The following is a 12828-nucleotide window of genomic DNA, read 5'->3' on the forward strand; positions in this document are numbered from 1 at the left end:
CCCACGACACGGGGACCCACGGCATCGGGGCGACCACGGCACGGCCATCCCCATGCCACGGGGGTCCCCAGGAGGGACCGGGGGGGGGCGTTTGGGGGCTGGGGGTGCCCGGGGGGGTCCCCAGCCCGGCGGGGGGTGGGGAGCACGGCCGGCCGGGTCCCCTCCCCGTCGGCGGGCGCTGGGTGACACGCGCCCCGTCCGGCCTGACATCACCCGCCCCGCAGTTCCTTTTTCGCCCTCATCCGCGTAACGAGTTCCTCTCTGCCTCAGCCCCGGGGGCCCCGCTGCCCCCCGCCCCGGCCCGAGCCCCCCGCCATGGACCCCAGGGAGAGCAAGAGGTGGGTGCGCGCCCGGCCCCGGCCCCACGTCCCCTCCCCACCAGGCTGCGCCCCCCTCCGCCTTTGGGGCGCCGTCTCAGCCCCCCAAACTGGGACCAGGCTCTGCCTCAAACTGGGGCCAGGCTGTGCCCCCTCCCCGTCGCCTCCTCTGCCCCCCGCCACAACTGGGACCAGCTCTACCCCCCAACTGGGACCGGTTCCCCTCCCAAGCTGGGACCAGGCTCCATCCTCCAACACGAGCAGCTCTGCGCCCCCTGCAACTGGGACCAGCCTTGCCCCCCAACTGGGACCAGCCTTGCCCCCAAACCGGGACCAGGCGGTGCCCCCCCAGTACCCCAACTGGGACCAGTCCTTGTCCCTAACTGGGTCCCCGTGGGGCTCCCCCGGAAGAGCGTTGGGCAAGAGGGGCCGGGAGGGGAAGTGCCACGGCGCGGAGGGGGGCCGTGGCCGGGGCCACCCGTGGGGCCAGCCCCACGGCGGGAGGGCCCCGTGGCCGGGCGGGGGTCCCGGCTGAGCGGGGCTCGGGGGCGCCGCAGGAAGCCCCCCGGGGGGGCCCCGGCCCGGCGGCCACGGCGGCGGCTGACGTGCCCCACGCCGCGGGAGATCGGCCAGGCCATGGCCAACGCCGGGCTGGGGGAGCTGCCGCAGGCCTGCAGCCTCGACCAGCTGCTGGAGCGCTGCCTCGACGCCTTCGGTGAGCGCCCGGCCGGCGGGCACCGCCGCCCCGCTGCCGCGGCCCCGCTGCCGCGGCCCCGCGAGCCACGGCCCCTGGCCACAGCGTCCCCTGGGTGCCACGGCCCCTGGGTGCCACGTCCCCTGGCCACAGCATCCCCTGGGTACCACGGCTCCTGGGTGCCACGGCTCCTGGGTGCCACATGCCCCTGGTGCCACGTCCCCTGGCCACAGCATCCCCTGGGTGCCACATCCCCTGGGTACCACGTCCCCCGGGTGCCACGTCCCCCGGGTGCCACATCCCCTGGGTACCACATCCCCTGGGTGCCACATTCCCCGGGTGCCACGTCCCCCGGGTGCCACGTCCCCTGGGTGCCACATCCCCTGGCCACAGCATCCCCTGGGTACCACATCCCCTGGGTGCCACATTCCCCGGTGCCACGTCCCCCGGGTGCCACGTCCCCTGGGTGCCACATCCCCTGGCCACAGCATCCCCTGGGTACCACATCCCCTGGGTGCCACATTCCCCGGTGCCACGTCCCCCGGGTGCCACATCCCCTGGGTGCCACATCCCCTGGGTACCACGTCCCCCGGGTGCCACATCCCCTGGGTACCACATCCCCTGGGTGCCACATCCCCTGGGTGCCACGTCCCCCGGGTGCCACGTCCCCTGGGTGCCACGTCCCCTGGCCACAGCATCCCCTGGGTACCACATCCCCTGGGTGCCACATCCCCTGGGTGCCACATCCCCTGGGTACCACGTCCCCCGCGTGCCACGTCCCCTGGGTACCACATCCCCTGGGTACCACATCCCCTGGGTGCCACGTCCCCTGGGTGCCACGTCCCCCGGCCACAGCATCCCCCGGGTGCCACATCCCCTGGGTGCCACATTCCCCGGTGCCACGTCCCCTGGGTGCCACGTCCCCTGGGTACCACGTCCCCTGGCCACAGCATCCCCCGGGTGCCACGTCCCCTGGGTACCACATCCCCCGGGTGCCACGTCCCCCGGGTGCCACGTCCCCCGGCCACAGCATCCCCCGGGTGCCACGTCCCAGCGGGTACCTCCACCCCCCCGCCCGGTGGCACCCGTGGGTGACGGTGGCTTCGCCCGCAGACCTGGACGGGCGGCTGCGGCGGGGGGAGTACACGGTGGACATGACCTTGACGGTGCACGGCTGGGTCGTGCCCTCGGCCGAGCTGGCCCAGCGCCTCCTCGCCCTATATCCTGCCGGGCCGGGGGACGCGGGGGACGCGGGGGGACGCGGGGGGACGCGGGGGGACGCGGGGGGGCCCGTCCCACGCCAGGGTCCTTAACCGGCAGCCACCTACCAGGAGGCCATGCGGGACGGGCGGGAGGAGCGGGCGCTCCGCGTCTGCCTCTTCGTCCGGTGAGGGGCGGCCGCGTCCCCCCCCCGGGTCCCCCCCGGTCACCCCCGGGGGCTGCCACCCCCACCCCGTGTCCCCTCCGCTCTGCAGCCCACGTCCTCCCCTGGGCCCCATCCTGCATCCTATGTCCCCGTCCCGTGTCCCCCTTCTGCATCCCGTGTCCCCCCATCCCATGTCCCCATCCCGTGGTGTCCCCCTTCTGCATCCCGTGTCCCCCCATCCCATGTCCCCATTCCGTGTCCCCATCCCACATCCGATGTCCCCATCCCATGGCCCCTTTTCTGCACCCCGTGTCCCCATCCCGTGTCCCCATTCTGCATCCCGTGTCCCCCCATCCCATGGCCCCATCCTGCATCTCACGTCCCCCATCTCCATGGCCCCATTCCGTGTCCCCATCCCGTGTCCCCATCCCGTGTCCCCATCCCGCATCCGATGTCCCCATCCCATGGCCCCTTTTCTGCACCCCATGTCCCCATCCCGCATCCCGTGTCCCCATCCCGCATCCGATGGCCCCATCCCATGGCCCCATCCTGCACCCCGTGGCCCCATCCCGTGTCCCCATCCCGCATCCCGTGTCCCCATCCCGCATCCGATGGCCCCATCCTGCACCCCATGTCCCCATCCCGTGTCCCCATCCCGCATCCGATGTCCCCATCCCATGGCCCCATCCTGCACCCCATGTCCCCATCCCGTGTCCCCATCCCACGTCCCCACCCCTCATCCCGTGCCCCCCCGTGTCCCCCCCGTGTCCCCCCGTGTCCCCCGGCTGAGGCGGGGTCCCTGCAGGCACTGGGTCACCCACTACCCCGAGGCCTTTCGGCTGGAGCCGGCGCTGGCCGAGGCGCTGGGCGAGCTGCGGCGGGCGGCGCTGCGCGGGGGCCACGAGGGCCACGAGGGCCACGAGGGCCACGGGGAGCACGAGGGCCACGAGGGCCACGCTCGGCTGCTGGACGTCGGCCACCTGTAAGCGGCACGCGCGCGCGCGGGGGAGCGGGGCCGGGCACGGGGGCCGGGCACGAGCGCGTGCAGGGGTTGCACGGGGGCCGCGCACGGCCGCGAGCGGGGCCTTTGCACGGGCGTGTGTGCCCGGGGCTGCGCACACGCGTGGCTGGGGCAGCGCACACGCGTGTGAGGGAGGCGTCTGGGGCTGTGCACACGCATGGCTGGGGGTGTGCACACGCGTGTGAGGGTGGTGCCCGGGGCTGCGCACACGCGTGTCTGGGGCTGCGCACACGCGTGTGAGGGTGGCGCCTGGGGCTGCGCACACGCGTGGCTGGGGCTGCGCACACGTGTGTGAGGGTGGTGCCCGGGGCTGCACACACGCGTGTGAGGGTGGTGCCCGGGGCTGCACACATGCGTGGCTGGGGGTGTGCACACGCGTGTGAGTGTGGTGCCCGGGGCTGCGCACACGCGTGGCTGGGGCTGCGCACACGCGTGTGAGTGTGGTGCCCGGGGCTGCGCACACGCGTGGCTGGGGCTGCGCACACGTGTGTGAGGGTGGTGCCCGGGGCTGCACACACGCGTGTGAGGGTGGTGCCCGGGGCTGCACACATGCGTGGCTGGGGGTGTGCACACGCGTGTGAGTGTGGTGCCCGGGGCTGCGCACACGCGTGGCTGGGGCTGCGCACACGCGTGTGAGTGTGGTGCCCGGGGCTGCGCACACGCGTGGCTGGGGCTGGGCACACGCGTGTGAGGGTGGTGGCTGGGGCTGTGCACACGCATGGCTGGGGCTGCGCACACGCGTGTGAGGGTGGCGCCTGGGGCTGCGCACACGCGTGTCTGGGGCTGGGCACACGCGTGTGAGGGTGGTGGCTGGGGCTGCGCACACGCGTGTCTGGGGCTGCGCACACGCGTGTGAGGGTGGTGCCCGGGGCTGCGCACACGCGTGCCTGGGGCTGGGCACACGCGTGTGAGGGTGGTGCCCGGGGCTGCGCACACGCGTGTCTGGGGCGGCGCACACGCATGGGTGGGAGGCGCCTGGGGCTGCGCACACGCGTGTCTGGGGCGGCGCACACGCATGGGTGGGAGGCGCCTGGGGCTGCGCACACGCGTGTCTGGGGCGGCGCACACGCGTGTGCCGGCGCCCGCAGCCCCCTCTGCGCAGGCCGTGCCCGCGGCCGGGCCGGCTGAGCCCCCCGCGGCCCCGGGGTCCCCCCGCGCCCCCCGGGCCCCCCAAGCGCAAGGTCTCGCTGCTCTTCGACCACCTGGAGGCGGGGGAGCTGGCGCGGCACCTGAGCGGCCTGGAGCACCGCGCCTTCTGCCGCCTCTCGGTGCGCCCGGGGGGCCGGGGGGGGCCGGGGGGGGCCGGGGGGGCTGGGGGGGCTGTGCACGGCCGTGGGGTGCTGGGGGTGCAGTGCATGGCCACGGGGTGCAGTGCATGGACGTGGGGTGCTGGGGGGTGCTGTGCATGGCTGGGGGGTGCTGGGGGGGCTGGGGGGGCTGTGCATGGCCTTGGGGTGCTGGGGGTGCTGGGGGTGCAGTGCATGGCCATGGGGTGCAGTGCATGGACGTGGGGTGCTGGGGGTGCAGGGCATGGCTGGGGGGTGCTGGGGGTGCTGGGGGTGCTGTGCATGGCCTTGGGGTGCTGGGGGTGCAGTGGGGTGCCATGCACAGCCGAGGGGTGCTGGGGGGGTGCAATGCATGGCCGGGGAGTGCTGGGGGTGCAGTGGGGTGCTCTGCACAGCCGTGGGGTGCTGGGGGGTGCAGTGCATGGCCACGGGGTGCAGTGCATGGACGTGGGGTGCTGGGGGGTGCTGTGCATGGCTGGGGGGTGCTGGGGGTGCTGGGGGTGCTGTGCATGGCCGTGGGGTGCTGGGGGTGCAGTGGGGTGCCATGCACAGCCGAGGGGTGCTGGGGGGGTGCAATGCATGACCGGGGAGTGCTGGGGGTGCAGTGCATGGCCATGGGGTGCAGTGCATGGACGTGGGGTGCTGGGGGTGCAGTGGGGTGCTGGGGGTGCAGTGGGGTGCAGTGGGGTGCAGTGCATGGCCGTGGGGTGCTGGGGGGTGCAGGGCATGGCTGGGGGGACTGAGGGGTGGCTTTTGGGGTGCTGTGCATGGCCGTGGGGTGCTCATGGGGTGCTGTGGGGTGCCATGCACAGCCGAGGGGTGCCGAGGGGTGCCGTGCATGGCCGTGGGCTGCCGAGGGGTGCTGTGGGGTGCCGTGGGGTGCCAAGGGGCGCCGTGGGGTGCCGAGGGGTGCCGTGCTTGGCCGGGGGGTGCCGGGGGGTGCCGTGGGGTGCCGAGGGCTGCCGTGCATGGCCATGGGGTGCCGAGGGGTGCCGAGGGGTGCCGTGCATGGCCAAGGGGTGCCAAGGGGTGCTGTGGGGTGCCGAGGGGTGCCGAGGGGTGCTGTGGGGTGCTTTGGGGTGCTGTGCATGGCCGTGGGGTGCCGTGGGGCGCCGCGGGGTGCCGAGGGGTGCCGTGCATGGCCGTGGGGTGCCAAGGGGTGCCGTGGGGTGCCGAGGGGTGCCGTGGGGTGCTGTGCATGGCCGTGGGGTGCCGAGGGGTGCCGTGGGGTGCCGAGGGGTGCCGAGGGGTGCCGTGCATGGCCGTGGGGTGCCGTGGGGCGCCGCGGGGTGCCGTGCATGGCCAAGGGGTGCCAAGGGGTGCTGTGGGGTGCCGAAGGGTGCCGAGGGGTGCTGTGGGGTGCTTTGGGGTGCTGTGCATGGCCGTGGGGTGCCGTGGGGCGCCGCGGGGTGCCAAGGGGTGCCGTGCATGGCCGTGGGGTGCCAAGGGGTGCCGTGGGGTGCCGAGGGGTGCCGTGGGGTGCTGTGCATGGCCGTGGGGTGCCGAGGGGTGCCGTGGGGTGCCGAGGGGTGCCGAGGGGTGCCGTGCATGGCCGTGGGGTGCCGTGGGGCGCCGAGGGGTGCCATGCATGGCCAAGGGGTGCCAAGGGATGCTGTGGGGTGCCGAGGGGTGCCGAGGGGTGCTGTGGGGTGCTTTGGGGTGCTGTGCATGGCCGTGTGGTGCCGTGGGGTGCCAAGGGCTGCCATGCATGGCCGTGGGGTGCCGTGGGGCGCTGCGGGGTGCTGAGGGGTGCCGTGCATGGCCGTGGGGTGCCAAGGGGTGCCGTGGGGTGCCAAGGGCTGCCATGCATGGCCGTGGGGTGCCAAGGGGTGCTGTGGGGCGCTGAGGGGTGCCGTGGGGTGCTGTGCATGGCCGTGGGGTGCCAAGGGGTGCCGTGGGGCGCCGAGGGGTGCCGTGGGGTGCCGTGCATGGCCGTGGGGCGCCGCGGGGTGCCGTGGGGCGCCGCGGGGTGCCGAGGGGTGCCGTGCATGGCCGTGGGGTGCCAAGGGGTGCCGTGGGGTGCCGAGGGGTGCCGTGGGGTGCTGTGCATGGCCGTGGGGTGCCGAGGGGTGCCGTGGGGTGCCGAGGGGTGCCGAGGGGTGCCGTGCATGGCCGTGGGGTGCCGTGGGGCGCCGCGGGGTGCCGTGGGGTGCCGAGGGGTGCCGCGGGGTGCCGAGGGGTGCCGTGCATGGCCGTGGGGTGCCGTGGGGCGCCGCGGGGTGCCGCCGGGGCTCGGCGGGCCCTGACGCGCGGCGCAGGGCCAGGACTGCCGGCGGTACGTGCAGCAGGGGGGCGCGCAGGGGACCCCCGCCCTGGAGCGCGCCGTGGCCCTCTGCAACGGGGTCTGCCGGTGGGTGCGGCTGATGGTGCTGAGCCGCCCCACGGCCCCCCAGCGCGCCGAGGTGGTGGCCAAGCTGACCCGCATCACCCAGGTGGGGCGGGGGGCGAGGGGGGGCGAGGGGGGCTGCAAAGGGGGTGCAAATGGGGCGTGGGGGGTGCAAAGGGGGTGCAGGTGGGGTATGGGGGCTGCAAAGGGGTATGGGGGGGTGCAAATGGGGTATGGGGGGTGCAAAGGGGGTGCAAAGGAGTATGGGGGCGTGCAAAGGGGGTGCAAGGGGGTATGGGGGGGCAAAGGGGGTGCAAAGGGGTATGGGGGGGTGCAAATGGGGTATGGGGGGTGCAAATGGGGGGCAAAGGGGTATGGGGGGGTGCAAAGGGGTATGGGGGGTTCAGAGGGGCACAAGGGGGGGCAAGGGGCAAAGGGGGCTGCAAAGGGGGTGCAAAGGGGTATGGGGGGTGCAAATGGGGTATGGGGGGTGCAGAGGGGCACAAGGGAGGTGCAAGGGGTACGGGGGGGTTGCAAGGGCCAAAGGGGGGTGCAGAGGGGCACAGCGGGTGCAAATGGGGTATGGGGGCTGCAAAGGGGGTGCAAGGAGCACAGGGGGGTGCAAAGGGGCACAAGGGGGGGCAAGGGGCAAAGGGGGCTGCAAAGGGGGTGCAAAGGGGTATGGGGGGTGCAAATGGGGTATGGGGGGTGCAGAGGGGCACAAGGGAGGTGCAAGGGGTACGGGGGGGTTGCCAGGGCCAAAGGGGGGTGCAGAGGGGCACAGCGGGTGCAAATGGGGTATGGGGGCTGCAAAGGGGGTGCAAGGAGCACAGGGGGGTGCAAAGGGGCACAAGGGGGGTGCAAGGGGTAAAGGGAGGTGCAAGGGGCACGGGGGGGTGCAGAGGGGCACGGGGGGGTGCAGAGGGGTGGCAGGGGTCTCGGGGGTGCCGGGGGTGGCGGGGGGGGTGCCGGGGGTCTCGGGGGCGTCCGTGCCGCTCAGCCGGGCGCCCGGGTCCCCGCAGGAGCTGCGGGAGCTGCAGAACTTCAACACGTTGATGGCGGTGGTGGGGGGGCTCTGCCACAGCTCCATCTCCCGCCTGAAGGACACCCAGGCCCTGCTGCCCCCCGAGGTGGCCAAGGTGGGGGCGCTGGGAGGGACTGGGGGGCACTGGGAGGGACTGGGAGGGACTGGGGGGGGCGCTGGGATGTGCTGGGATGCACTGGGAGGGACTGGGAGGGACTGAGGGGGCACTGGGATGCACTGGGAGGGACTGGGGGGACACTGGGAGGGACTGGGAGGGACTTGGGGGACGCTGGGATGCACCGGGAGGGACTGGGATGCACTGGGAGGGACTGGCGGGGGCGCTGGGGGCACTGGGAGGGACTGGGGGGGCGCTGGGATGCACTGGGAGGGACTGGGGGGACACTGGGATGCACTGGGCTGCGCTGGGTGGCACTGGGACACACTGGGGAGCACAGCAGGCTGCAGCAGGTTGCAGCGGGCTGCACTGGGCGGCACTGGGACACACTGGGGAGCACGGCGGGCTGCAGCGGGCTGCACTGGGCGGCACTGGGACACACTGGGGAGCACGGCGGGCTGCAGCGGGCTGCACTGGGCGGCACTGGGACACACTGGGGAGCACGGCGGGCTGCAGCAGGCTGCTGTGGGCGGCACTGGGCGGCACTGGGACACACTGGGGAGCACAGCGGGCTGCAGCACGCTGCAGCGGGTGGCACTGGGACACACTGGGGAGCATGGCGGGCTGCAGCAGGCTGCAGCGGGCAGCACTGGGTGGCACTGGGAGACACTGGGGAGCACGGCGGGCTGCAGCAGGTTGCAGCGGGCGGCACTGGGCGGCACTGGGACACACTGGGGAGCACGGCGGGCTGCAGCAGGCTGCAGCGGGCAGCACTGGGTGGCACTGGGAGACACTGGGGAGCACGGCGGGCTGCAGCAGGTTGCAGCGGGTGGCACTGGGCGGCACTGGGACACACTGGGGAGCACGGCGGGCTGCAGCAGGTTGCAGCGGGTGGCACTGGGCGGCACTGGGAGATACTGGGGAGCACGGCGGGCTGCAGCGGGCTGCGCCGGCCCGCGCCGGGCGGCACCGGGCGGCACTGGGAGCACCGCCGTGGCGCCCGCAGGCCTTGGGGGCGATGGCGGAGCTGGTGTCGGCGCAGGGCAACTTCGGGGCGTACCGGCGGGCCTTCGGGGCGTGCCGGGGGTTCCGGCTGCCGCTGCTGGCCGTGCACCTGAAGGACCTGGCGGCGCTGGACGCGGCGCTGCCCGGGCACCTGCCCGGCGGCCGCCTCAACCTGCCCAAGCTGCACGGCCTCTACCAGCACGCGCTCGACCTGCGGGCGCTGCAGCGCCTCGCGCCCCCCTTCCGCGCCGACCCCCAGCTCCTGCGCCTGCTGGCCGTGAGGCGGGGGCCGGGCCGGGGGGGGCAAGGGCCGGGGTGCAAGGGGGGGGCAAGGGTGCAAGGGATGGGGTGCAAGGGGTGGGGGGGGCAAGGGTGCAAGGGATGGGGTGCAAGGGTGCAAGGGGCAGGGGTGCAAGGGTGGGGGTGCAAGGGGCAGGGGTGCAAGGGATGGGGTGCAAGGGTGGGGGTGCAAGGGGCGGGGCTGCAAAGGGCGAGGGTGCACGGGATGGGGTGCAAGGGTGCAAGGGATGGGGTGCAAGGGTGGGGGTGCAAGGGGCGGGGGTGCAAGGGTGGGTGTGCAAGGGGTGGGTGTGCAAGGGGTGGGCGTGCAAGGGATGGGGGGTGCAAGGGGTGAGGGTGCAAAGGGTGAGGGTGCAAGGGTGCAAGGGATGGGGTGCAAGGGGCGGGGGTGCAAAGGGTGAGGGTGCAAGGGATGGGGTGCAAGGGTGCAGGGGGGTGCAAGGGGTGCAGGGGGGGTGCAGGGGTGCAGGGGGGTGCAGGGGGGTGCAGGGGTGCAGGGTGGGGTGCAGGAGGGTGCAGTGGGGTGCAGGGGTTGCAGGGGTGCGGGGGGGTGCAGGGTGGGGTGCAGGGGGGTGCAGGGGTTGCAGGGGTGCAGGGGGGTGCAGGGGGGTGCAGGGGTGCAGGGTGGGGTGCAGGGGGGTGCAGTGGGGTGCAGGGGTTGCAGGGGTGCAGGGTGGGGTGCAGGGGGGTGCAGGGGGGTGCAGGGGGGTGCAGGGGTGCAGGGTGGGGTGCAGGGGGGTGCAGGGGGGTGCAGGGGTTGGGGGGGGGTACAGTGGGGTGCAGGGGGGGTGCGAGGGGCCGTGCCCCTGCCGCCGCCCCCAGCTCTCCCTGGACACGGCGCACACCGAGGAGGAGCTGTACGAGCTCTCGCACGCCCGCGAGCCCCACAGCCCCAAGGCCCTGGTGAGGGGCACGGGGGGGGGGGACACGGGGGGGAGGGGGCAGCAGGGGGACCCCCCCTGACCCTGCCCCTCCCCCCCAGCCCCCCCTGCCCGACAAAACGCCCAGGGACGGCGAGTGGGGCCCCCCCAAAGCGGAGCCCCCCCGGCCGGACCCCGCCGGGACCCCCGAGCCGGAGGAGCAGGAGGGGTGAGCCCCCCAAAAATGGGGGGGGGGGGGGAGCCCCCGGGCGCCTGGCACCCCAAAACGGGGGGGGGACACACACACACAGGGGATGATGGGGGGGTTGGGGGTCCCTGACGCCCCCCTGCCCCCCCCAGGGAGCTCTCGCACCGTTTGCAGGAGAAAGCCGCCCTCTGCCACGCGTGCAACGGCTTCGTGAGTGACACCCCCCCCCCCCCAAACCCGGGGACCCCCCCCAGGGGACCCCCAACCCCCCAGGGGACCCCCGACCCCTCGGGGGACCCCCAACCCCCCCCGCGGACCCCCAGACCCCCCTCTCCCCCCCCCCCCCCCCCAGCTCTGCAAGTGCAAGGGGCTGGCGGAGGCCGAGCGCAGGAGCCCCCCCCGCTCAGGTGAGCTCCCAGTGCTCCCAGTGCTCCCAGTACCCCCCCCAACCCCCCCCCCCCCGCCCCGTGAGCCTGACCCCCGCTCCCCGCAGCGGAGGAGGAGGAGGAGGAGGAGGAGGAGGGGGACGGGGAGGCCTTGGCGCAGGGGGGGGCCCCGCCGCGACGCCTGGACGCAGACGGAGCCGGGCCCCCCCCCGGCCCCCCCCCGCGCTGCTGGAGGAGCTGCAGCAGCTGCGGGAGGTGAGCGCCGGCGGGGCCCTCGTGCGAGCCCTCGTGCGAGCCCTCGTGCGAGGGCCTGGTGCAACACCCTCGTGCAAACCCGGGTGTGAGCCCCCTGCGCGGGGCCCTCGTGCAAATCCCCATGCAAACCCTTCTGCAAACCCCCGTGCAGGCCCCCGTGCAAACCCTTGTGTGAGCCTCTTGTGCAAACCCTTGTGCGAGCCTCTTGTGCAAGCCCTTGTGCAAGCCCTTGTGCAAGCCCCTTGCAAACCCCCGTGCAAGCCCTTGTGCAAAACCCCATGCAGGCCCCCATGCAAACCTTTGTGCAAGCCCCTCAGGCGGACCGTCGTGTAAACCCTCATGCAAGCCATTGTGCGAGCCCCTCGTGCAAACCCCGTGCAAACCCTTGTGCAGACCCCCACAAGCCCCGTGCAAACCCACGCGGGCGCCATGCAACCCCCTGTGCAACCCCTTGTGCAAACCCCGTGCAAAGCCTTGTGCAAACCTGCACAAACCCCGTGCAACCCCTTGTGCAAACCCCGTGCAAAGCCTTGTGCAAACCTGCACAAACCCCGTGCAAACCCCATGCGACCCCCTGTGCAAGCCCTTGTGCAAACCCCATGCAAACCCTCGTGCAAACCCCATGCAACTCCCTGTGCAAACCCTTGTGCAAGCCCTGTGCAAAGCCTTGTGCAAACCTGCACAAACCCCGTGCAAACCCCATGCAACCCCCTGTGCAAGCCCTTGTGCAAACCCCATGCAAACCCTCGTGCAAACCCCATGCAACTCCCTGTGCAAACCCTTGTGCAAGCCCTGTGCAAAGCCTTGTGCAAACCTGCACACACCCCGTGCAAACCCTTGTGCAAACCCGCACAAACCCCGTGCAAACCCCATGCAACCCCCTGTGCACCCCCTTGTGCAAACCCCGTGCAAAGCCTTGTGCAAACCTGCACAAACCCCGTGCAAACCCCATGCAACCCCTTGTGCAAGCCCTTGTGCAAACGCCGTGCAAACCCTTGTGCAAACCCCATGCAACCCCTTGTGCAAGCCCCGTGCAAACCCCCGTGCAAGCCCCGTGCAAACCCCCGTGCAAACCCCGTGCCCCCCCCCCCCAGGATCGGGCCCGGCTGCTGGCGCTGACGCGGAGGCTCCGCCCCCCGCTGGGGGCCCTGGGCTCGCTCCGCCTCCAGGACCCGCCCCCCGCCGCGCGCGGCCCCGCCCCCTCGGGCTCCTCCAATCAGGAGGGAGGGCGGGCCCTGGCGACGGTTGCTACGGACCCGTGACCACGTGGAGGAGACCCCCCCTCGACGCCCCCTTTAATTACAGCGGGGCGGGGGGGGGGCCCTTAATTACCGGGGCTGGCCCCGCCCCCGCCAATAAATTAACATAAATTATCGGGGCAATAAATAAAGGGGGGGCCCCAGCCTGGGGGGGGGGAGGGGGGACCCCACGCCGACGGACACCGGCGTCACGGCTCCTCGTGCCGGCACCGCACCGGTGCCACGAGTCCTCGTGCCGTCACCGCCCCGGCACGCACCGGTGCCACGCGTCCTCGTGCCGGCACTGCACCGGTGCCACGAGTCCTCGTGCCGTCACCGCCCCGGCACGCACCGGTGCCACGAGTCCTCGTGCCGTCACCGCCCCGGCACGCACCGGTGCCACGAGTCCTCGTGCCGGCACCGCACC

At 73.3% G+C, this 12828-nt stretch overlaps 1 protein-coding gene across 1 annotated transcript; it reads left to right on the plus strand.

Moving 5' to 3' along the window:
• Positions 1-278: 278 nt before the first annotated feature.
• On the plus strand, positions 279-12425 carry RASGRP4 (RAS guanyl releasing protein 4; the record flags this gene model as incomplete). The annotated part of the gene is made up of 14 exons (XM_082333491.1): positions 279-338; positions 875-1032; positions 2125-2230; positions 2336-2398; positions 3183-3359; positions 4501-4666; positions 6943-7116; positions 8033-8149; positions 9156-9431; positions 10277-10357; positions 10437-10543; positions 10675-10732; positions 10875-10958; positions 12258-12425. The coding sequence occupies exons 1-14, from the start codon at positions 316-318 to the stop codon at positions 12423-12425; spliced, it is 1758 nt and encodes a 585-aa protein (XP_082189617.1). The 5' UTR covers positions 279-315.
• Positions 12426-12828: the final 403 nt, after the last annotated feature.

Source organism: Platalea leucorodia, assembly GCF_965183815.1.
Source record: "Platalea leucorodia genome assembly, chromosome: 26".
NCBI lineage: Eukaryota > Metazoa > Chordata > Aves > Pelecaniformes > Threskiornithidae > Platalea > Platalea leucorodia.